The sequence below is a fragment of the Xenopus laevis genome, chromosome 5L (genome assembly GCF_017654675.1).
Source record: "Xenopus laevis strain J_2021 chromosome 5L, Xenopus_laevis_v10.1, whole genome shotgun sequence".
NCBI lineage: Eukaryota > Metazoa > Chordata > Amphibia > Anura > Pipidae > Xenopus > Xenopus laevis.
This window is the reverse complement of record NC_054379.1, coordinates 32885316-32910242: the sequence shown is the minus strand read 5'-3', so window position 1 is coordinate 32910242 and position 24927 is coordinate 32885316. Positions and strand designations below refer to the sequence as shown.

Here is a 24927-nt window from a genome sequence, read left to right as displayed (position 1 = left end):
TAGTTACGCCAATTGCTTCTAGTGCTGCTATTCTTAAGGTTTCCCTAAACTGCATATTGGTACAGCATGCTATTTGCTTTAAAGAAACAGTAACATCAAAAATGAAATTGTTTTAAAAGTAATAAATATAATTCAGTGTTGCCCTGCACGGGTAAAACTGATGTTTGCTTCAGAAACACTACTATTGTTTTTATAAAATAATCTGCTGTGTAGCAATGGGGCAGCCATTCAAAGAAGTTAAGACTTTGGCTACACGACAGATAAGCTCTGTAGAACATAATGGTGTTATCTGTTATCCACGATTTTAACCTGTCCCATATAGCCTTTTTCAGTTTCCACCATTGCTACACAGCACCTTGTTTATATGAACTATAGTAGTTTCTCTGTCGTCTTAGGGGGACACAGGGACCGATGGGTTAAGCTCCATCCTCCAGGAGGCAGGACACTTGAAGTAATTAAAGGGGCGTGGCCAACGGGCTTTACCCCTCACACTGTACATTCCTATTCAGTTTTTTAAGTGTCCTGCTACCGGGAGGCTGGATCTGCGTTTGACGCTACGTTCAGCTCTGTCTGATACCCGGGGTGAGGCCGAAAAAGCAGGGTTACCTGTTTTTTGTATGGCAGCCCCCTACGTGGTGATACACACCGGGGTCATTCTCTAGCATAAAGCTATACAGACCACCTAGACGTTGCCTGTACTGCAGAAACCAGTACAGAGGGTCTAGCCGGTGTGGGGGGAAAGGTAAGTGGCATTTTACCTGTTAACAGGAACGTTGCCTAACCTTGGTTTCCCCCCCATTGCCCCCCCCCCCTGACCTCCACCGACGCTGCCCTTCTGGGGTGCTGGCCACAGTATCCGCTCTATAGCCTGTGTGTGTTGGGCGCATGGTCCGTCTTCTGTGTCAGAGGATGGAAGCGCTGGTTGTGCACTTACTTGCGCTGAGCCGGGAGCGCCTGAGAGTGGAACGCATATGCGTTCCACCTTCTGATTCTCCGGCGGCCATCTTTTTTCGGCGCGAATTAACGCGCTGGTGCGCATGCGCGCACGTATTGGAACGCATACATGCGTTCCAGGCGGCCATTTTATAGCATACAGCGCAACGATAAGCACGCTACTGACAGGCTCTCCAAGAGAAACACTTTCTGTGATCTACTGGCGATACCCCACACACTATACCTTCATATATAACATGGCAGAAGGTAGGCCAGTGGGAATATTCACGAGGTCGGGGGGGAAGGTCCCTACTTCAGCACAGGTGAGATACCTTGCTTGTACAAATTGTCAGAATAAGTTTTCAGGGGGCCAGGGGGAGTCGCTGTGCAGGTCTTGCACGCAGGGGCAGGGTGCAGCCAGCGCCTCAGGGAGTATTCCACCGGCACAAGTGGAAAATTCTCCTAGAAGTGACACAGAGGAACCAAATCCTAGAGTTCCAGTTGAACCTCCGCCCCCTCTATGGGCTGTTCAATTGTCCCAATCCCTAGCATCTCTACAGGGGTTACCTGCCATTGCAGACAACCTAGGAAAGGCTCTAGTCAGACTTAGTCACAAATCCAGTACTAAACGCAAACGGTCAGATGACACAAAAGATGATGATGCCAATTCTACTAGATCTGATGAGTCATCTCCTGAGCGACAATTATTTCATTCTGAAGGTGAAATTGATTCTTCTGGGGCTTCTTCTATGGGTGAGGAAGACTATCAGGATGAGGGCAGAGACCGTGAAAATTTACACGATGTAGACAATATTATCAAGGGCGTGCTTGAGGTACTGAATATTCTCAAAAGCCCAAACAGACTGATAACGCACCTACGCTATTTAAAAGACAGCATAAATCAACAGTATGCTTTCCAGATAATGAGCAATTACAGAGTTTGATTCAGGAGGAGTGGAATTCCCCCGAACATAAATTTCAAGCTACCAAAAAATTCTCAAAGTCATATCCATTCCCAAAGGAATTGGTGGAAAAATGGTCTAACCCACCGGCAGTTGATGCTCCAGTGTCTAGACTTTCAAAATCCACCACTCTTCCAGTCACTGACTCGGCAGCATTCAAAGACCCTTCGGACAGAAGGCTCGAAGGTTTTCTAAGGGCAATTTACACCTCTGCAGGGTCGACGTTGCGTCCCTGTTTGGCATCAGCATGGGTGTCCAGAGCTATTCAAGCATGGTCTGAGGGCCTAATTAAGGACATTCAGAATGGAACGTCCAGACAAGAATTGTTAACCTCTGCTCAAGCCATAGCTGAGGCCTCTAGTTATCTCTGTGATACCACTTTGGATACATCTCAAATCACGGCGCGCACTTCAGCTTTATCCATTGCAGCACGCAGAACACTGTGGCTCAAAAATTGGTCTGCGGACCTTAGTTCCAAAAAGTCATTAACTTCACTGCCCTTTAAAGGTCAACGTCTTTTTAGAGAAGAGCTGGAAAAGATCATCTCGCAAGCAACAGGGGGCAAGAGCACTTTCCTACCACAAGCCAAAAGCAGAGCGGCCGCTTCACATAGAAAGGGGAAATTTTTTCGTGGCCACAGCGGCAGATATACAAGACGTAACAGTTCCCCTCAAAGATCTCACTTTCGACCTAAATCCAACGATAAAGGTCGGCCAACCTGGAAGACCAATAGACCTCACAACAAGCCCTCAGGAGATAAGCCCACGTCAGTCTGACGGGGCATTCCCTCCGGAATCGTTGGACTGGATAGGGGGCAAGTTACTTCGATTCCGGGAGGAATGGACCCGGCATTCTACGGATGCTTGGGTCAAAGAAATTGTGACGGAAGGATATCATCTAGACTTCACAACTGTTCCACCCAGGAGGTTCCTCATGTCCAGAGTACCCCACAACCCTCAGAAGGCAAAAGCCTTTCTACAGTGTATAGACAAGATGGAAAGATCCGGAGTTGTAGTTCCAGTACCCTACACGGAGAGATTCTCAGGGTTTTACTCCAACCTGTTTACAGTACCAAAGAAGGATGGGGGACTACGGCCAGTACTAGATCTCAAGGGTCTCAACAAATTTATTCGGTCGATACGCTTCAAGATGGAAACGTTGAGGTCGGTAATTCGGGGGATGGAACAGGGTCAACTGATGTCCTTAGACATCAAAGATGCCTACCTACATGTACCGATTTTGCCTCCTCATCAATGTTATCTCCGATTCGCATTCAAAAACAAGCACTATCAGTTCGTGGCGCTTCCGTTCGGACTATCGTCCGCCCCCAGAGTGTTCACGAAGTTAATGGCTGTAACAGCGGCCACGTTGAGGCTACAAGGGATTTCAGTGACCCCCTACTTGGACGACCTCCTCCTGAAGGCCAGATCAGAGATGAGGGCCAAGGAGGATTTACAGAAGGCGGTACAGTTGTTACAGGACTTCGGATGGACCATCAACTGGTCGAAGTCCAATCCCCACCCCAGCCACAACATGTTGTTTCTGGGTCTGGAATTCAACACGATTTCGCAGACTGTAAGTCTACCCGCAGAAAAACAGATCAGGATCAGGGATCAGGTGCGGTCACTCTTATCCAGCCAATGGATAACGGTGCACAGGGCAATGCAAGTTTTAGGGACGATGGTGTCGGCCATCGGGGCGGTACCTTTCGCACAAATACACCTTCGACCGCTTCAAGCAAGCATTCTTACTTCATGGAAAGGGGGTCCGCTATCTCAACTCCTTTCATTATCACAACCGACAAAGAAAGCATTGCGGTGGTGGCTGAGTCCGAAGAACCTAGCAGTAGGTCAATCCTGGGCAACCCCGAACTGGGTTGTGATATCAACGGATGCCAGTCTTCAGGGATGGGGTGCGACTTGCTACAATCAGTCAGCACAAGGTCTATGGTCTCCCGAGGAATCCAGACTACCGATAAATATCCTAGAACTAAGAGCAGTAAAGCTAGCCCTAGCTCAATGGACGAGACAGCTTGCAGAAAAACCAATACGCATTCAAAGCGACAACGCTACAACGGTAGCGTACATAAACCGTCAGGGAGGCACGAGAAGTCGGGCAGCACTGACGGAAGCAAGACAAATTCTACACTGGGCAGAGATCAATTCAGTACAGCTATCTGCAATTCACATTCCGGGAATATCCAATACAAAGGCAGACTTCCTCAGTCGAAATCATCTGGATCCAGGGGAATGGGAACTACACCCAGAAGTGTTCGATCAACTCACGAATCAATGGGGCATTCCCAGCATAGACCTAATGGCTTCCAGAAGCAACCGAAAAGTAACAAGGTTTTTCGCCCGCTACAGGGATCCGTTGGCACTGGGGGTGGATGCCATGACCCAGCACTGGAATTTCAATCTAGCTTATGTATTCCCTCCACTTCCTATGCTACCGAGAGTGCTCAAAAAGATCAAACAATCTCAATTGACGGTAATTGTGGTAGCACCATACTGGCCTCGGAGAACGTGGTTCACCGATCTACGGGAAATGTCAATCGCTCAGCCAGTTCGGCTGGAGTCCAGACCAGATCTTCTGCAGCAGGGGCCCATAACACACCACAACCCCGGACTGTTCTCTTTGACGGGATGGCTGTTGAGATTTCCATCTGGAAGAGCCAAGGATTAGATGAAGAGGTCATACCTACCATGTTGAAGGCTAGAAAGGCATCTTCGTCCAGGTCTTACCACAGAGTTTGGCACTCGTACTACAATTGGTGTAAGGAGTCAGACTTTCCTTTCCTTGAACTACAGTTACCACGAATACTTTCCTTTCTGCAACAAGGTTTAAAAATGGGCCTCAAGCTTAGCTCCTTAAAGGTTCAAGTATCGGCTCTGTCAATCCTCTTTCAATCTCGCCTAGCGAATGAAGATATTATACGCACGTTTCTGCAAGGAGTGGCACACATCATGCCACCATTCCGCCCACCCGTGGCAGGCTGGGACCTCAATCTAGTGCTGGAAGCATTGCTCGATCCACCGTTTGAACCATTAAGTTCAGTCTCTGATACATGGATTACTTATAAGGTGGTTTTTCTGGTGGCAATTTCATCTACTAGAAGAGTATCGGAACTCAGCGCCCTTTCATGTGAACCTCCATACTTGATATTCCATAAAGATAAAGCTGTTCTCAGAACGGTACCGACGTTCTTGCCCAAGGTTGTTTCTGCATTTCATGTGAACCAAGAAATCGTAGTTCCTTCTCTCTGTCCAGATCCGAAGAATGATAAGGAACGCCGACTACACAAGTTAGATGTTGTCAGAGCATTGCGATGGGATATTGATCGTTCCAAATCCTTTCGGAAATCCCCTGCTCTGTTCGTTCTTCCATCTGGTCCCCGCAGGGGTCAGCCAGCTTCTAAGTCGGTCTTGTCTAGATGGATCAGAGAATCGATTAAGCAAGCTTATTCTGCAAAAGGAAAACCTCCTCCAGAGGGACTCAGGGCTCACTCTACCAGAGCGGTGGGTGCTTCCTGGGCATGGCGTAACTCAGCTTCCTTAGAGCAAATCTGTAAGGCGGCTACCTGGTCCTCTACTCATACATTTGCCAAATTTTACAAAGTCGACACATATTCTTCCGCCGAAGCTTCTCTTGGACGGATGGTGTTGCAATCCGTAATCAAATAAATTCATATATGTATATACAGCTCGCTCCCACCCTGCTGTTGTTGGGACTGCTTTGTTAAGTCCCCATCGGTCCCTGTGTCCCCCTAAGACGACAGAGAAAACAGGATTTTTGTTACTCACCGTTAAATCTGTTTCTCTGTAGTCGAAAGGGGGACACAGGGCTTCCCGCCTCGGCGAGCTGGTGACCGCTTGGTCACGTTTGAATAGTTCCTTGGTTTACTTTCTGTCTGTTGATAGTTTTAATACTTACGTTAGCAGCTTTGGAACAAACTGAATAGGAATGTACAGTGTGAGGGGTAAAGCCCGTTGGCCACGCCCCTTTAATTACTTCAAGTGTCCTGCCTCCTGGAGGATGGAGCTTAACCCATCGGTCCCTGTGTCCCCCTTTCGACTACAGAGAAACAGATTTAACGGTGAGTAACAAAAATCCTGTTTTCTGAAGCAAACACAGCAGTTTTACCAATTCAGAGCAATACTACATTTCATTACTTTAAAACACTCCTTTTTTTGGTGTTACTGTTCCTTAAACTTAGGGCTGTAAATGTCATATAGCGCTCTGCTTACCCACTTTTTTATGTTAAAAAAAATAAATAAATAAATAAATAAAAAAAATTTGTTTCACAGTTGAATTGGTTTATCCTATTGGTGAATGGCATCAACATCTGGTACATCTCAGATTACTTCAGTTTTGCCTTTCCCAGCAGAGAAACCAAATGGTTCATTTTGCCCCATCTTAAAATGTCTTTGCCTTAAAGATCTTGAACCTTTCAGACTGGTCTTGCATTGACTCCTATGTGACTCGTGTTCTAAAGATAGAATACTTGTTCTATAAAAAATCATGCATGCTATGACATTCTTGCTTTTCTTTGCATCTTTTCTAGAATGGTTGTTTTGGGCAAATTAAACAATTTGGTAAAAGAATGGATTGCCGAACTTGGAGAACAAAAGGTAAGTTAAAAAATATTTTTGTGCTATTTGGGAGTGAGGGGTTTATACAAAGCGAAAAGGACAGACTTTTTTGTATATAACAAAGTCCTTTAGAGGAGTGACTGCTATCCTAGAGTTTGTTTAGGCCAATGCTGGTTTGTTTTCTCCACTGGGTTCCTAATCCAGCAGTAAATGTCCAATCTGCTGCTGCCTGATTTCATGTGTGCTCACTAGGGATGCACCGAATCCAGGATTCAGTTCGGGATTCGGCCTTTTTAAGCCGGATTCATCTGAACTGAATCCTAATTTGCATATGCAAATTAGGGGTGGGGAGAGAAATTGCGTGACTTTTTGTCACAAAACAAGGAAATAAGAAATTTCTCCCTTCCCACCCCTAATTTGCATATGCAAATTAGGATTTGGATTTGGTTCGTTATTTGGCCGAATCTTCCCTGAGGGATTCGGGGGTTCGGCCGAATCCAAAATTGTGGCTTTGGTGCATCCATAATGCTCATATGCATGAAATCAGCCCCTCAACACACGCACAGGGGATTTTGCTGTGGAAACAAAAGTATACATTTTTGCACAAAAGTCTGCTCTCTTTCTGTTGAAAGGCTAATTCTGTGGCTGTCCGTGCAAATATGTTCAGGAAGCACAAGGCAATAGATCAGCATTTCCATGCCATTGGAGAAACCAATATAAAGTATTTGCATACATAGGGGCAATGAGCTAAAGTGCAGAAAAGTAAAAGGAGGTAACACAACTACTGCCATGTTTAAAAACATCAGGCTTAAAGGACCAGTAACATTAATTTTTTTTTTTTTTTTTTAAATCCGTTGGTATAGAACGAAAAATAAACACCTAGGCAAAACTTTTAAATTGCAAAGCCTTTATTAAGAGAGAACTTACCAAAACTCCACTTCCTGTCCTCTTCTAAAACGGCGAAAGGGCGACCATCCTTGCAGCGGTGTTCAACTTCTCCTCCCTGGCTATTCTAGTGACAGTATGTGAAGGAGGCAGAGGTCTGCTCTGCACCGCTTCCCCTATTTCCAGCCTTTCCTTTCCTCCCCAGTGCACAAGCGCATGGACGAACCATGAACGATGTGCCCATCTGAGTGTGCCTGGGGCTGGCAGTCCCCGCTGCTACAGGAGAAGGCGGCGATTTTAGACTCCGGTAGCTCCGAACCACTTGCTAACCGTCGATACGATTGCGGGAAGCAGTGGCCAGTGTATTTAGTAAAAATATAAAACGAGCCGGTAGCACTCCCGGCTCAAAGGCGGAGCGGAATGCAAAGCCAAGGTTTGCAGGAGCTGTGCACTTGGAGAGTGTACTTGGCCGCGCGGAAAGCCTTGAGTTTGCGCAGCTCCTCCACGTCGCATTGGTGGTTCTTCACTTGCAAATGATCCATGCGCTTGTGCACCGTAGTCCTGGGGATTTTCTTCAGCAGATCGGTGCGCCTGCAGACAACACTTGCTGCTGGAGAGGCAGAGGCTGCCCTCCTCCTCTTCTTCTTCCTCGTCGGAGGAGGAAAGGCTGGAGTCAAAGTCCGACTGCTGGGAATAGGGGAAGCGCTGCAGAGCGGACCTCTGCCTCCTTCAAATACTGTCACTAGAATAGCCAGGGAGGAGAAGTTGAACACCGCTGCATGGATGGTCCCCGTTTTAGAAGAGGACAGGAAGTGGAGTTTTGGTAAGTTATCTCTTAATAAAGGCTTTTTAAAAGTTTTATTTGCCTTGGTGTTTTTCGTTCTATACTAACAAATTTTGAAAAAAAAAATAAAAAAATTTAGTGTTACTGGTCCTTTAAACACATTCACTAACATAAAATAACATAAAATATTAGTATGATGTAGAGGGATATTCAGTGACAATTTGCAATTGGTCTTCATTTTTTTTATTCATGTTTTTTTGTTATTTAGCTTTTTATTCAGCGGCTCTCCAGTTTGCAATTTCAGCCATCTGGTTGCTAGGATCCAAATTACCTTAGCAACCATGCATTGATTTGAATAAGAGACATGAATAGCAGAGGCCGTGGACAAAAGGTTGAGGAATAAAAAGTCGCAATAACAATACATTTGTAGCCTTACAGAGAATTTGTCTTTTAGATGGGGCAAATAATTTAAAAAAAAACTATAAAAAATAAACAATTAAGGCCAATTGAAACGTTGCTTAGAATTGGCCGTCCTTGAACATACTAAAAGTTAACTTAAAGGTGAACCACTGAATTCGCCATGCTCCGTATTATAGACCTTTAATATGTGCCTTCTCCCTAGCCCACAATATAAATTGCTATGTAGCCTATATATTTTTGCATGTGCTCCATTCTTGGCTATGCCATGTTGGTTAGGAGGGCACCTGCAGTATATGTGGGAGTTATATGGAACATCCATGGTTTTCCTTTTCTTTAAGAAGAGTATTGGATGCAGTATTACATGTTAAATTACATATTGGATGCAGTATTACATGTCAAATTACATATTTTATCTTTTAGAGCCAGACTAATTTGAAGTATAAATTATCTAAAGCCCAAAAGTATGACCCTCTTTTATGGGGGTGCATGTGGAGTCTTGTGGTGTAGGGCGACCTTTATTTACCCATCTTTTTTTATTTTTATATTATAGAGCCTTCCACCAACCATAATATCCGCTGCTGGTGGAAAGATCTTCACTTTTGGCTCCTATCGGCTTGGAGTTCACACTAAAGGTTCGTCCATCTCACCTCCCTGATCGGCATTCGTACATTTATTTATTTATTTTTTCCGGTAGAGAATAATCGGTTGACTTTTTTTCTCTTTTTGTAAAGGGGCTGATATTGATTCGCTTTGTGTTGCTCCCCGTCATGTCGAACGCTCGGATTTCTTTCAGACTTTCTCTGAGAAGTTAAAGCAGCAGGATGGGATCAAAAACCTAAGGGTATGTGTTTTGCCTTATGTAAAACATGTAGATTTTCCCGTATCCAGATTTACAAATGCATTTTTCATACACTTCAGGTAAATTACTTACGATAACTCTTTGCCTTAATGGAGACATGTACCAGTGGCTTTTTTTTCTCTCCGATAGAAAAGGCATTGACTGATATTCAGCATCCCTTTTCCACCTGTGACTAGCTCACTCTGAACTGTGCATAAGGTCATATTTATTAAAGAACTAAACCCTAAAAATGATTGTGGCTAAAATGCCATATTTTATATTTTGAACTTATTGCATCAGCCTAAAGTTTCATCTTCTCAATAGCAGCAATGATCCATTATTTTAAACTTGTCAAATGGGGTCACCATCTTGGAAAGTGTCTGTGACACTCACATGCTCAGTGGGCTCTGAGCAGCTGTTGAGAAGCTAAGCTTAGGGGTTGTCGCAAATTATTAAACAGAAAATGAGGTTGGCCGGTAATATAAATTCTGATGCTAGTTGCACTGATTTCTGTGCTGCCATGTAGTAATTATCTGTATTAATTACTAATCCGCCTTATATTGTGACATTTATATTCTAAGTGTACTGTATATTGTGAGCGGCTCCCTAAGCTCAGTAATTTGACAGCAGCACAGAGCATGTGCAGGGAATCGGCAGAAAAGAAAATGGGAGCTACTGGGGCATATTCAAAAGGATGAGATCTTTACTGTTAAAGGGCTGCGGTTGCCTTAGACTGGTACAGAAGCCCAAAACATAATGAACAACATTTCTAAGCTACTTCTTTAGATAAGCTATAGTTCTCAAAAGGATGATATGATTTTCCAAATTAAAAACTGTATTCACTTTGTATGATTTGATTTGAAGGACCTGCATTTGACCAAAACACCTTTTTTATTTATTAGTTTTTTTTTTTTTTTTGTTTTTTTTTAAAGCTGAGTGAAGTGTGGATTGCTTTTGACTTCCACCAAGTCATTTAGCATCTAAATGGGAGGCTTCTTATCATGCACACACATTTATATAACTCATGTTTTCCACTTGTTGGCCTGGGTAATTTGAGTTCCCCCGTACCGAGGAGAAATAACTGCAAAGGAGGACCCAGATTAATGTTAAAAACATCTAGAAACACTGTTGTATCAGCCATAATTCAACTGCTAAAGTCCCAGGGTGGATGAGAAGGGATGATCAGTCTCCATAAATGTAATTCCAGCTGGTTTATACCATAGGCCCATCCTTCAAAGACTTATCCCTACAGTTTGATAAATACTGTTGTAGACCTACAAAACTACTGTATTTTCTTTGAGTAGAGCAAATATTTTCTTTTTTTTTTTTTTTAGGCTGTGGAGGATGCATTTGTGCCAGTAATCAAATTTGAGTTCATGAATACTGAGGTAAGTTGTGATGTTTACAGAAAGAGAAATTGAGTGCAAGACTACTTTATTATCTTCAGACAGTAAATAAATAATTGTGTTCCCAACACATCTTCTGTTTCTCCTCTTCTTGTAATTTATTGTTGCTATGCTTTGTTTTCCTTCAGTTTTTATCAATTTCTCTGTTTTTAACCCTCTTTACTCACACCCCCTCTTTTATTTCTACATTTACCCCTCCTGCCCCTAGTACCTGAAACACAGACTTCAGCAGCCACAAATCTGTTCATTCATAAGGCATTCCTCATACTGGAGGAATTTTTCCTTTACTGTAGAAAAGGCAAATCTTCATTGACAGCAGGGGGGATTTTTCTTGTCTCCGTGCATATTCTGGATGTTTTGCCCAGTGTTTGCAGTGACAGATGCATTCCCATTACATGGCAGATTTTATCCAGGAAATGCACAGTCGGTGCATTTCGGTCAAAAAACGCTCATGTGTAGTGACAGCCACGCTTCCCTTTTATACACAAGGGGCAATTTTGGCGTGCGTGCGTTGTAGCTATAAGGCTAGATAGTTCACAATTGTTTCTATTGAAATGCTCTTCCAACTTCAGACAGTTGCCTTCAGATAGTTGTTAGGGTAAATGAAACTCTAGCAGTCCGATAAGGGTTTAAATTCCAAGCTGATTGCAGAATAAAGAATTTATTTTTATAGTCAACCTAATAACAAACTATTTATTTTTTTTACCACAGATTGATTTGGTATTTGCTCGGTTGCCATTGCAGTGTATTCCAGATAACTTGGATTTACGTGATGATTCCCGTTTGCGAAACTTGGACATTAGATGCATAAGAAGTTTAAATGGTAGGTGTACTGCAGTGATCCCCAGCCAGTAGCTCGTGAGCAACATGTTACTCGCCAACCCCTTGGATGTTGCTCTCAGTGTCCTCAAAGCAAGTGATTATTTTTAATTCCTGGCTTGGAGGCCTCCTGTAGGCTGCCAGTCCACATAGGGGCTACCAAATAGCCAATCATAGACCTTATTTGGCACCCCAAAGGACTTTTTCATGCTTGTGTTGCTCCCCAACTCTTTTTACATTTGCATGTGGTTCACGGTTAATAAAAGGTTGCGGACCCCTGGTGTAGTGTATGGAAATTGTTAATGAGCTGTTCGTTGCCAGAACATCAAAATAACCAAATCTACTAAATAACCGTCTGCTTGCTGTTTCAATTGTACACTGTGCCAGGATAACAATTGTATTTCAGCCTATACAGAATTCTTTCACTCTTTGTGTTCAATGAAATGGTGAGATTGACAGCTTTGTGTTTAGCGCTGCTGCATTGAGGTGCTGGGCTTGTTCGTTCAATTCCAGCCAAGAGAACCTTCTGCAAGGAATTTACACACGACACAATTTTATCAGAAGCCAGTTAACCTGTGTTTGTACCTTGAGTTGTAAGCTCTACTGGAGAAGGGACTGCTGGCAATGTTATATAATCTCTGTAGGCTGCTGTAAAACATAAATTATGTGACACTAATCTCAAAAAAATGTATACAGTTGTAAATTAATACAAACTGTAAAAATATTGTACAGTCGTTTTATATGCCCAAGATATGTATTACCTGTTCATCAAAAAAAGTGACACGATCTAACTAAAAATTATATCGAACAAAGGCAAATAAAATGGTTGTAATTTGTGATGCAATGTTTATTTTACAGGTTGCAGGGTTACAGATGAAATTCTACATTTAGTACCCAATAAAGAGAATTTCCGGTTAACCCTGAGAGCCATCAAACTTTGGGCAAAGCGTAAGTTTTGGTTCCAAGTAAAACTTAAAGCAGATGGGTCAGTCCTTGTCCTTATGTGTGTATAAATTGTAGTCAAATTTGAGAAATTAAGCATAAACCAACCACCTGTGTTCTTGTGAATGTTACAATTTTGTAGATGGTTGGTCTTCATTTAAGATTAGGGATTCTTTGTCTTTTTCAGATATTTTAATTGTGTTGTAGTAATTATCAATGTATCAAACGTAAACAGTGTTATGTGCTATGCAGGTCGTGGAATTTACTCAAATATGCTGGGATTTCTTGGTGGCGTTTCCTGGGCAATGTTGGTTGCAAGGACTTGTCAGTTGTACCCAAATGCTATAGCTTCCACACTTGTGCACAAGTTTTTCCTTGTCTTTTCGAAGTGGTAAGTATTAGACTTTCAGGCAGTGATCATATGTATGTATAGATTATTATTGGATGCCAGCGCTCATGCTACAGTGACACAGGAGCCTGGGTGCCGTCCATACATATGTGTTCCATATACTGAGTGCTCTGGATCACTTTAAAAAAATAAATAAATAAAAAAAAAAAAAAAGCTTTTACACCTTAAAAAATTGATCCATATTAAATATTGTTTCTAAGTAATTCTGAAGCTTCCTTGTGTATCGGATACATTTTATGTCTGTATGTTAATAAGGCTCAATAAAATTAACTGTTTACACTTCATGATTGGGTAACGTTTGTGTACCGCTCACTATAACAGCCTAAAGAACTTGCTATTTTGTATTTGTCATGTCTGTCCCACATGTACAACATTCTGCCAAGCTTGCATAGCAATGTGGTTTTTAAAATGTTGTTTTTAATTTTATTTTTTTATTCATTTTTTGCAGGGAGTGGCCTAATCCTGTGTTGCTGAAACAACCAGAGGATAGCAACCTGAATTTACCAGTTTGGGATCCAAGAGTAACTATCACCAACATTTCTGCCCTATCCGTTTATTTTTAACAATCTTTAATTTTTATTTTTTTTCCTTCCTAACAGGTAAATCCAGCTGACCGTTGCCACTTAATGCCCATCATTACTCCAGCATATCCCCAACAAAATTCAACATACAATGTCTCAATCTCTACACGTTCAGTAATGGTGGAAGAATTTAAGCAGGGTAAAGATTTTTTTTATTGAATCCTAATTCATTTTGTCCTTGTCTGGAGTGTTTATTTATACAGTGCATGGTACACCACTCACAAAAGGAATGATTTCTTCTAGTTCCTACTTGGTCATGAAACCTTCCTTGAAGCACTCCTAAATTATGATAGTCTAGTGAGAACACCATTTAAATATTCAACCCAACTACATACTCCTTCAGATCGGAAAATACCATGAGTCCTTCTGTACAGTCAATTCCATTAACTCAGAATCTATACCTGCAGCTTACAGCCCCCCCCCCCCCACACACACACACACACCTGCTTCTTCCCTTCTTTTAGTCCATGTGCCAAAGGGTGTTCAGTCCATCATGCAGAGTTGAATCAGCTGTGCACCTCTCTGATAGCATATATTTAGAGGCCCATTTAAATCGGAAATCCGCACTGGTTTTTTTTTTTTTTCCCCTCATTTATCAACACAAAATGTTTGGATGATTGCAAGAAACCCAGTGCAGATCAAGATATCTTCTCCCATTCACTTATACAACCTCGGCAGTTCTGAGATGCCGGGTTTTCGGATTTGGACTTTTTCCATCCTCTGGGTATAATAAATCCCGATTTTTATTTATTTTATTTTTTTCCCCCCCCCCCCAGGCTTTTGGCATTGAGTGTTTAATAAATAACCCCCTTAATGTCAGGGCCGGATTTACATATTGGGCGCCCCTAGGCCCACTGCCGTTCGTTGCCCCTGTCCCCTCCCCTTTATTCGTGCAAATTTTCATCATCTGGAATGTAGCAATGGAGATTGGCACACAGGAAATTTAAAAAATGATTGTACCTCTATAATGGGAGTTGTTGGGCAGCATGCCGCCACCCTAGGCCAGGGTCTAGGTGGCATTTCCACAAATCCGGGCCTGCATAATGTAGTTACATAGTTAATTATTTTTAGGCATGTGCAAGTCCATCTTTTCGAATGCAGTTTTGACACACCACCCTAGTTAAATGTGCTTAAAAAGGAAAACAAGTCTACATATGTTTTTAATGCTCAATATGTGAAGTGGTAATACATGCATGATTCCCAAATGGATTTAATCACTGAAGAAATGCTAAGAAATTATCTTTGTTTGGTTCTACACACAGGTCTTTTAGTTACAGATGAAATTCTACTAGGACGATGTGATTGGTCCAAACTGTTTGAACCGCCAAACTTTTTTCATAAGTATAAGTAAGTATTGCTATATGACCTATATTGCGTATTGGATCCACCAGCTAATGTATTTTTTCATCTGTAAGAAATCTGTCTAGTGTACAAGATTTGAACGTTTGTACATCTTACAATTTTTCAGCCGACATCTGTCATTAAATTATCGGCCAGGTTAAAAAATCTGTCGGTCCCAGTGCAATCTATCTAAGTTTGCTGGGCCAAGCAGGAGCTCCCCTTTGTTTTCCTGGCAAATTGGTCTTTTTAGTTGATGGACAATTCGTACAATCGTTCCGAGATAATCGTGGCCTCACGATGATGATCCGATCTTTTAAAAAAAAAAAAAAAAAAAATCTCCATCTATGGCCAGCTTTAGACTGTCTGTGCATCATACTAAAGGTGAACAACCCCTTTAATTAGCTGGAACTTAAAAGTTTCCTCCCTTCTCAACTCAATTAACTGTTACTAGGCAGTGTAGGACTCAGTACAGGTATGGGACCTGTTATCCAGAATGCTCGGGGACCTGGGGTTTTCCGGATAACTATTCTTTCTGTAATTTTGATCTTTATATCTGAAGTAAACATTAAAAAAACCTAAATAGGCTAGTTTTACTTCCAATAAGGATTAATTATATCTTCGTTTACATCAAGTACAAGGTACTGTTTTATTATTACTGACAAAAAGGAAGTCCTTTTTAAAAATTTGGATAAAATGGAGTCTATGGGAGAAGGCCATTCTGTAATTAAGAGCTTTCTGAATAACTGGTTTCCAAATCCCATACCTGTACCATATAAAATACGGAATAAATTCAGTCTTGAATAAGGGGAAACGTGAGCTGGATTTTATTTTTTGGATCTTCATACCTTAAAGTCATACTGACACTAAAAAATGAATTTTAGCATATGAATGTACATTAAATGTTACCTATAGGTCATGTTGATCAGTTTTTTGCTGAGAGGTTTGTTTTTGTATATAATTGTTAGTTGAAGTTCCTAAGCCGGACTCTTTGACACTCTGACTTTGCCAACCTGACTGCCCCATCTTAGCCTGTTAGTTACAGTTTCTAATGCTAACGGACTCCTGCTGCACAAATATGGCAGCCCCCTCATACAGGAACATGGGGGATCAGACAGGTAATGTAAAAGCATCATGCAAATATTTTATGGCAAAGTTAGAAGTAGCTTGCAAAGCCAATATTATAATAGATGTAAAAAAAGTTTAATTTCAGGTGTCAGTATCTCTTTAAGTCTACTATAAAATCATGTAAACATTGGGGAAAAAAAGCAAATGGGATTGCTTTGGCTTCAATAAGGATTAATATATCTTCGTTTGGATCAAGTACAAAGTACTGTTTTTATTATTATTACAGAGAAATAGGACATTTGTAATAATTTGGATTATTTGATTATAATGCTGTCTATGGGAGACAGCCTTTCTGTAAACGGATCTTTCTGGATTATGGTTTCAGGATAACTGATCCCATACCTGTACAACAGTGATCCCCAACCAGTAGCTTGTGAGCAACATGTTGGTCTCCAACCCCTTGGATGTTGCTCAAAGTAGGTGCTTATTTTTGAATTCAGTTGCTTATTTTTGAATTCCAGGCTTGGAGGCAAGTTTTGGTTGTATAAAAACTAGGTGTACTGCCAAACAGTCTCAATGTATGTTGACCATTCACAAAGGGGCTACCAAATGGCCAATCACAGCACTTATTTGGCACCCCAAGAACATTTTGTATGCTAGCGTTGCTCCCCAACTCCTTTAACGTCTCGATGTTGCTCATGGGTTCAAAAAGTTTGGGATCCCTGCTGTACAATGAAGGGGGTCTTGACTGGCATGTGTTTTTATTTTGCACAGCCTATCCCAGTTTGTATTACACTGAACAATTCCTTTACATCAAAAGGTATATGTTTGTTTTATCAAATGGCCAGAACATATGCCAGCACAAACTCTTGATACTTAATAATTTGTCTTTTCAATTTGTCTCTAAAAGTGTCAAGTCTGCTTTCTTAAAGGGCACCTGTTGGGCAAAAATATTGTCCCCAACAAAAGGTTTGGGCAACTGTAGTGGGTTTTTTTTTTTTTTTTTTTTTTTTTTTTTTTTTTTTAAATTGCCCCACAAGCGCTTGGACACCCGCACCTTGTGTGTGATGTCAGAAGCTCATATGTATGCGCTCTGCACAACGTGGCTGGGGGGGGGCAGTATTTAAAAAAAAAAAAAGGCCCAACAGTTGCCCTTTTATTCCTGTATTACTCTTTGCTCTTATCCGTAATACAAGTATTTTAGTAGTTCGTGATGAAATAAGTTATAATTTGCTACAATGTTTCTGATAATTTATTTCAGGCATTATATCGTCTTAACTGCCAGTGCATCCACCGAAGAGCACCATCTAGAATGGTACGTTGGCATTACACCACTTTTTTGGTTTCATAGAATCAAAGTTTAAGATTTATATTTCGCCATTTAATATTCATGTGGTCTTTATGGTAATTGTTGTAAACTTTATTGTTATTTTCCAAAGTATGTCCATTATTTAGCCTGAAATGTTAAACTGAAAATATCCAGAACACGTTTCAAAATAGAAGAAACCTGTTTTTAAAACGGCTGTTTTTTCTTCAGATAAAAAAATCTTTCCAGAAATTACCAAAAAAACCCCATATAACAAAAACAGACCAGTTTTAAAAACCGGTTTCTTCTATTTTGAAGTGTCCTGGAAATTTTCAGTTTTACATTTCAGAGGCTAAATAAGGTCCACGTTCAAACTCCACAGGTGGGTGCCAAATATATTGGAATTGCCATTTCTTTGTAACCGCCTGAAACCTGCCAGGGCACTTAAAGTCTGCTTCTTCTGTAACGTGGAATTCCACCATAATTATGTTTAATTGTAGGCATCTTCTGGCTTACTTGTGTTCTTGTAGTTCAGAACCTATTAAATGTTTGTTCTTTCATAGGGTTGGTTTGGTTGAATCGAAAATCCGTGTTCTTGTTGGCAACTTGGAGAGAAACAACTTTATCACTCTTGCCCATGTAAATCCTCAGTCCTTTCCAGGAAATCGGGATCATTGCAAAGAGTATGTATATTTAAATTTCATTTGTGCAATTAACTTAGCCTTTCTCTTTAATTTTTTTTTCGCTAGGCAGAACCTTTAGAATAAATATAGGTCTGTGGAGGGAAGATTATGAGCAAAGAAGCCCCTTGCATTGAGAATTAACCTCCAGCTCTGCTGCAATCCTTGAGTGTTACAGGAGCGTTAAGGGGATGTTCATCTGTAAATGAAATTTTAGTATGAAACCTAGAGACCAGTTGGTTTTCGTTCATTATTTGTGGTTTTTTGGGCAGCTCTCCGGTTTGCAATTTCAGCAATCTGGTTACTTTACAGAGCATTTTTGTTTAAACATGGTCAGCGGCCCTTAATTGGAAAGCTGGAAAGAGTCAGAAGGAAACGATTCAAAAGCTAATTTATTTTGTTAAAAAAATGAAAGCCAAGTGAAAAGTTGCTTAGAATTAACCATTCTATAACATGCTAAAAGTTAATATAAGGTTAACCACCCCTTTTAAAAGACCTTCAGTAAACCATAACAGTTGCTTGCATTTTATAATGATGTACTTGACTGGTACAGCAATCTAAATGGTTTAACAGCTTTGACTCATATGTAAGTAAAGGAATTCTGTGAACAAGCCATGCATTAGCAAAATAAGCTACTTATATTGAATTTAAAAGTTTGCTTAAAGGAGAAGTTAAGGCTAAAATTAAATAAGCTTTATCAGAAAGGTCTATATAAATACACCAGTAAACCCTCAAAGTAATACTGCTGAGTCCTCTGTCAAAAGAAACACAGCATTTCTTTCCTTCTATTGTGTACTCATGGGCTTCTGTATCAACTTCCTGTTTTCAGCTTAAACCTCCAGGGCTAGGGCTTGAGCATGCTCAGTTTACTCCTCCCTTTTCCCCTCCCTGCTGTAATCTGAGCCCAGAGCTATGAGTGAGCAGGAAGTAGGGATGCACCAAATCCAGGATTCGGTTCAGGTTTCGGCCCTTTTCAACAGGATTCGGCCGAATCCTTCGGTCAGGCCGAACTGAATCTTAATTTGCATATGTAAATTAGGATCGGGGAGGGAAATTGCGTGAATTTGTCACAAAACAAGGAAGTAAATGTTTTCCACTTCCCACCCGTTAATTTGCATATGCAAATTAGGATTTGGTTCGGTATTCGGCCGAATCTTTCGTGAAGGATTAGGGGGTTCGGCCGAATCCAAAATAGTGGATTCGGTGCATCCCTAGCAGGAAGTGATGTCAAACCAAGCTAATATGACGGCTATCCTAAACAAACCGAGCTTCTAGAGCATTCTGAGGAATAAATAGTTATAGCTTGTACTATTGTGGCTAATCTATTGGCAATAAACTGCTTTGGTAGCTTTCCTTCTCCTTTAATAGCAAAATCAGTAGTATGCCAATGTTCTTTAACATTAACTTGCTTATGTTTTTTTTTTTTTTGGTTTTTTTTAGCAATGAATATGTATCCATGTGGTTTCTTGGCATTATTTTTAAGAAAGTAGAGAATGCTGAAAGTGTAAATATTGATCTGACACATGATATACAGTCATTTACTGACACAGGTAAGTTACTAGATGCATCAAGTACAATCTATAGTAGAACTATGCTTTGCAGACATTTGTGCTTTTTCCATATAAGCTTTAGTTGCTTAATCTGTTCCCTTCTGCATCTCCGCTGCTTGTGTTTCTCACTTCTCGTCTTTATTGAGACATGGGCTCTGACCCAACCATCAACAACGTTTCAGACCGCAATCAGTCTTTTATCAAGTGTATGTCCCAGCACCCATTACTTGCATTTGCAAAAAATATTTTTAAATTACCATCTGTGCAGTTTAAATGCCCAGATTATTCCTGCTAGGATGATAGATCCTGCAGGGATTCACGTTTTTTATGATGGGCAAACCTCTAAATTTCTGTCCGTGTTGATATGCAGTGGGGGGTATTAAGGTGGCCATAGACGCACCAATAATATTGTATGAAAATAAAATTTCGTACTTGGATATCGGTCGGCTCTTCAATCAGGCTGGATGGAAAATGTTAATCAGGCGCTTTTGAAAGCACTCAAACATAGTCCATTGTTAGTGCTGAATCATCCGATACAGGTAGAATTTTATTGTTTCCTTCTGTATTCCTGACGATTCCGCTCTACACGTGTGTATTGAAACAAACTATCTTTCCTGGAAATATCTTTTCCAGGAAAGACGGTAATTGACGTCTATGGCCACTTTTAGACGTCTCCTTTTGTTCAGCAATCTTTGTTGCAAGTGTGCTGATTTGCATGTTCTTTGCAGTGTACAGGCAAGCAAACAACATAAACATGCTAAAGAAAGGGATGAAAATTGAAGCCACCCATGTCAAGCGAAAACAACTCCATCACTACCTTCCAGCAGAAGTGGTGCAGAAAAGGAAAAAGGTACTCAATGCAGCAATGGCTTTTTATATGAATCTGTTTTAAATATGTTTCTGAACATGTCATTTTCTATTTTTTTAGCAAAGTGTTCCAGATATCAACAGATCAGCCTGTGCGCTATTGTCTAAGAGAACCTCCTTGGATGGCAATTTTTTAGATAGTTCTAGAGACACAGACACTGGAACACCTTGTGACTCTCCTACATCTTGTCACAAAAGCTCTAGATCTGATAGCCCTAGTCTTCCAGATGCTCACAGGTATGTGCTTTTTTACAGTTTGTTCCTGGTGATAGCAGGGCAAGTCTTAAACATGGGCAACTAATTTGTTCCAGACCTTAATGTTTACAGCATTTCCAGTATATGTATAGAGCTGTGATATCTAACTTTTTAGCACTGGCTTAGTGCTATTCTCACATCTGCCACCAGGTGGTGCATAGATGTACAGTATTTAAAAAGAGCTCTAACCCCAAAAAATGATGAGGGTTTTATATACATATGGAGGCACATTTATCAAGGGTCGAATTGAGGTTTTTTTTTTTTTTTTTTTTCACTCCCTTAAATTTGAATGAATTCGAAAATCAACTTGACAAAATTTACTAATAAAAACGAATTATTAAAACTCGGACAAATTTAAACGACCTGAAAACTCGCATCAAATTTGATCTATTTAGATTTTTTTTTTTTCCGAAAAGGAAGGCTGCAAACCTCTCCAAATTGACCCCTGGACCTCGCCCATTAATTTATACAGTAATTTGGCAGGTTTTAGGTGGCGAAGAGTCAAATTCAGGGTCAGAGTATGATAATTAAAGAAAATCAATTCCGAATTTTTAAAAAATCTCTTACCATAAAAAAAGGAAATTGAATCTGTGATGGGGCTCATTCAGGTTATCAACCTTCTTAAGATAGCGGTTTGGGAAGTAAAGGAATTGTATAATATGACCAAAAAAGTCGTCTTTAATTTCAGGGATAGGCAAACTTGCATTTTCCTTCAACTGTTGCACTGCATGGAATTCATAGTTGTCATTTGTCATTTTTTAGATCTCTCACGGAGGGGACTTCCTCTACTTGCAGCCAGACAATGGCAGATGTTCATGTACATGCAGAGCCTGCTCAAGGACTGTCTATACCAGTCATCGGCTCAAGTAAGGTCATAGCAGCCCTCTCCAAATATATCTACGCAGGGTACTTTTATTTCTCTAAAAATGGGGATCTAATTTTTTTTTTTTTTCTCCCTGCCCACCTGTTTAGAGCCTGAATCGGCTATAGCAGTGAAAGGTCTGCTTCCACCATCCGGATGCACCATTCCAACAGTAGTTGGATTAAATGTGATTCCACGTCTTCCATCACCACCTAACTTTTCCCAGGGGAATCCTACTCAAAATGGATCGATAAGTCTTAGCCCAAAAAGTGCTGCAGCTAAAAGAGCTCATCCCCCTTGTCTGGAGGGATCACCCAAAAGAATAAAGGATACTGAAATGGTATGAACATATTTGCTTCTGATTCCTTACTCTCACTAAAGTCCCTTTTAGTCTGAGATCTGATCTGTCCAAATGGAGGGATGATTGGGGCCCAAAATATTGCCGTTTTCGGTGACCAAAGCAGATCAAGCATTGATAATTAGAAAATGTAAATAGTACTAATTTTTCTGGACATGACTTTAAAATAAGTTATCTGGAATTGCCTGCATTACTACTAGATCAGGATTTCTTTTTAATCTGTTGGGTTCTTGCTTTTAAAAGTACATTTGTTAAAATTTAGATTTGTTTCTTCATTAAAAACCCCGTTGTGTATATTAATCCTGGGGGTTAAGTTCTAAAATATCCATGCATAATAGCAAAAAATATTTTAATTAGATGTGCCAGCTGTAAACGGGTGTCTATTTTATAAGCCTATAGCTCACATGGTATCTTTCATTCCAGCTTCTAGGATTCTCCGAGCCTACTTTTATTGAGCCTTCTGTCCCTCCTGAGGAAGGAAGACAACAGTCCGAGGTAAGCAGATTTATCAAGGGTCAAATTGATTTCAAATTTTTGAGAATTTTTTTTTAAGGCCAAATTGTCAAATTTGACTAGGAAATTGTTAAAATTCAATTTGTTTGTTTTTTTTTTTACCATACAAGAATTAGAATTATTACTCTTCACCACCTTAAATCTGCCGAATTTGCTGTTTTAGCCTATGGAAGAGAAAAAAACGAATCAAGTTTTTAAAACTCGACTCAAATTCGATTTGGATTTGTGGGTCGATCCTATTCAACACTTTGAATTTTTTTTTTATTTTTTTTTTTTTTTATATTAATTGGTCGAATTTTGACTTTATGGCCGTTTAAAATAACACTCATGAACTCAAAATTTGACCCTTGGTAAATCTACCCCTAAACTACATGGGAGATTTTGTAGGATTGTGTCCAAAACTTTTCATAGTAAAAGCTTATGTATCATCCTGCTAGATCTTGGTCAGATAAAGTCTGACCTACAAAATCTGGTAAAAATCATGGCGTAGTTTAGGCTGCCATCAGACCAGGCTGTTGCTTGGGCTGTGGATAAACACTGAGCAAGAAACAGCCTTTCTCTGTCGTCTCAGGGGAACACAGGGAACAGCTGGGGTTAAGCTCCACCCTCCAGAGACAGGACACTTGAATGAGTAATTAAAGGGGACATAACCTAGGGACTGGCTTAACCTGGATGCTACGCCAACCTATTCAGTTTTTAAAGGAGAAGGAAAGCTTACTCCACAACACTGGGTAGGAGTTTATCCAGGCAGCAGCACCAACACTGTTGGGTCAAGGTGAGCCTCTCTGCAGACCTTGTTCAGGGGGGGCAGGGAGTTGCACCAATTTCAGGGGCCTCATCCAATCCTATGGACCTTCAGGCCGGAATTTCCAACTTGCCCCCCCCCCCAGATGGGGTAGCTGGTACTTCCACAGACCCCCCCCAACCCCCCTCTGGGCTGTACAACTGTCTCAATCACTGGCGTCCTTAGAGTTTACCCTCCATTGCAAATAATTTGGGTAAAGCCTTAGCCAAGCTGGGTCAGAAATCCAGCGGGAAACTCAAACGAGCATACAGTTCAAAGGGAGAAACTAGCAATCATACTCCCTCAGAGGGATCATCCGCTGAAGCGGACTCATCCCAGTCAGGATGAACTACCTCCATCCGATGTGTCTTCTGGGAGGAAGAGGACGAATGCGAAGACCAAAAAGGCCGCGAACTGCAACATGACATTGATATTATCATTAAAGGGGTACTAGAAGTCCTCAAGATTACTCCCTTAACAGAACAGCAAGCTCAGACTTCAAGATTATTCAAGAGACAACACAAGTCCGCGACAGTCTTTCCCTCTTATGATCAACTCCTCGCCATCATCCAACAAAAATTCCAGATGACCTGTAAATTCTCCAAGTCCTATCCCTTTTCAAAAGAATTGGTGGACAAGTGGTCCATGCCACCAACCGTTGATGCTGCGGTCTCCAGACTGTCTAAGGCCACGGCACTACCAGTCAGACTCGGCAGCATTTAAGGACCCATCTGACAGACGTCTAGAGGGATTCTTGAGGGCACTGTACTCATCCGCAGGTTCTACTCTTCAACCGGTACTAGCCTCTTCCTTGGTGACCAGGGCCATACAAACATGGGCCGATTCCTTAACCAGAGACATTCAACACAAGAGTTTCTAGCGGAACTTCTTGCCACGGCACAGGCGATAGCTGAGTCTTCCGCTCACTTATGTGACGCTACCTTGGATGCAGCCCAGATTACCGCTCGCACTTCTGCTCTGTCGGTAGCTGCCTGTAGAACCCTTTGGCTTAAGAGTTGGATAGCTGACATCAGTTCAAAGAAACCACTAACCTCACTTCCATTCAAGGGGCAGCAACTTTTTGGAGAAGAATTAGAAAAGATCATATCGCAAGCCACAGGGGGGAAAAAGCACATTTCTCCCTCAAACCAAAAACAGAACCACTTCTTCCTACAGACAGGGAAAAAAATTTTGTGGCCAAGGTGGACATTATAATAGACGCAGTAGCCCTCCCCAACGTTCCCACTTTCAAGCAAAAACCAGTGAGAAGGGACGATTTAAATGGAAGACTTAACAAGTTCCACAACAAGCCCACTACTGACAAGTCCACATCTGGTTGACCGGCATCCTCTCCGGAGTCGCAGCATCCAATAGGGGGCAGGTTGCTTCAATTCCGGGAGGTGTAGAACCATCGTTAGTCAGACAAATGGGTCAAAGAAATAATTTCAGAGGGTTATCATTTGGACTTTTCTCCCCCCCCAGAAAATTCCTTATGTCCAGAATTCCAGTCAACCCTTCCAACCCTTCTTTTGAATACATTTCCAAGATGGAACAGAGTGATTGTTCCAGTGCCCCCGCCGGAGAAATTCTCCGGGTTCTACTCCAATCTGTTCCTAGTACCCGAGAGATTTCCCTTCAAAAATCTCCACTACCAGTCCGTAGATCTTCCCTTCAGCCTCTCATCGGCCCCTAGGGTCTTCACCAAACTCATGGCAGTAACAGCTGCCGAGGGTATATCGGTGACACTGTACTTGGACGACCTTCTCCTGAAGGCC

General features: G+C 41.3%; 1 protein-coding gene across 3 annotated transcripts in view; it reads left to right on the top strand.

Moving 5' to 3' along the window:
• Positions 1-24927, top strand: part of papolg.L (poly(A) polymerase gamma L homeolog) — a 39779-nt gene that overhangs the window by 5717 nt on the left and 9135 nt on the right. For all 3 annotated transcript variants that reach the window (XM_018262078.2, XM_018262079.2, NM_001095647.1), the window contains 18 exon segments: positions 6460-6526; positions 9127-9208; positions 9308-9417; positions 10749-10802; positions 11532-11643; positions 12498-12587; positions 12834-12972; positions 13439-13511; positions 13590-13710; positions 14834-14918; positions 17239-17292; positions 17847-17966; positions 19404-19513; positions 20242-20363; positions 20442-20617; positions 21398-21501; positions 21608-21837; positions 22279-22350. In XM_018262078.2, the coding sequence (XP_018117567.1) occupies positions 6460-6526; positions 9127-9208; positions 9308-9417; positions 10749-10802; positions 11532-11643; positions 12498-12587; positions 12834-12972; positions 13439-13511; positions 13590-13710; positions 14834-14918; positions 17239-17292; positions 17847-17966; positions 19404-19513; positions 20242-20363; positions 20442-20617; positions 21398-21501; positions 21608-21837; positions 22279-22350 (1921 nt within the window).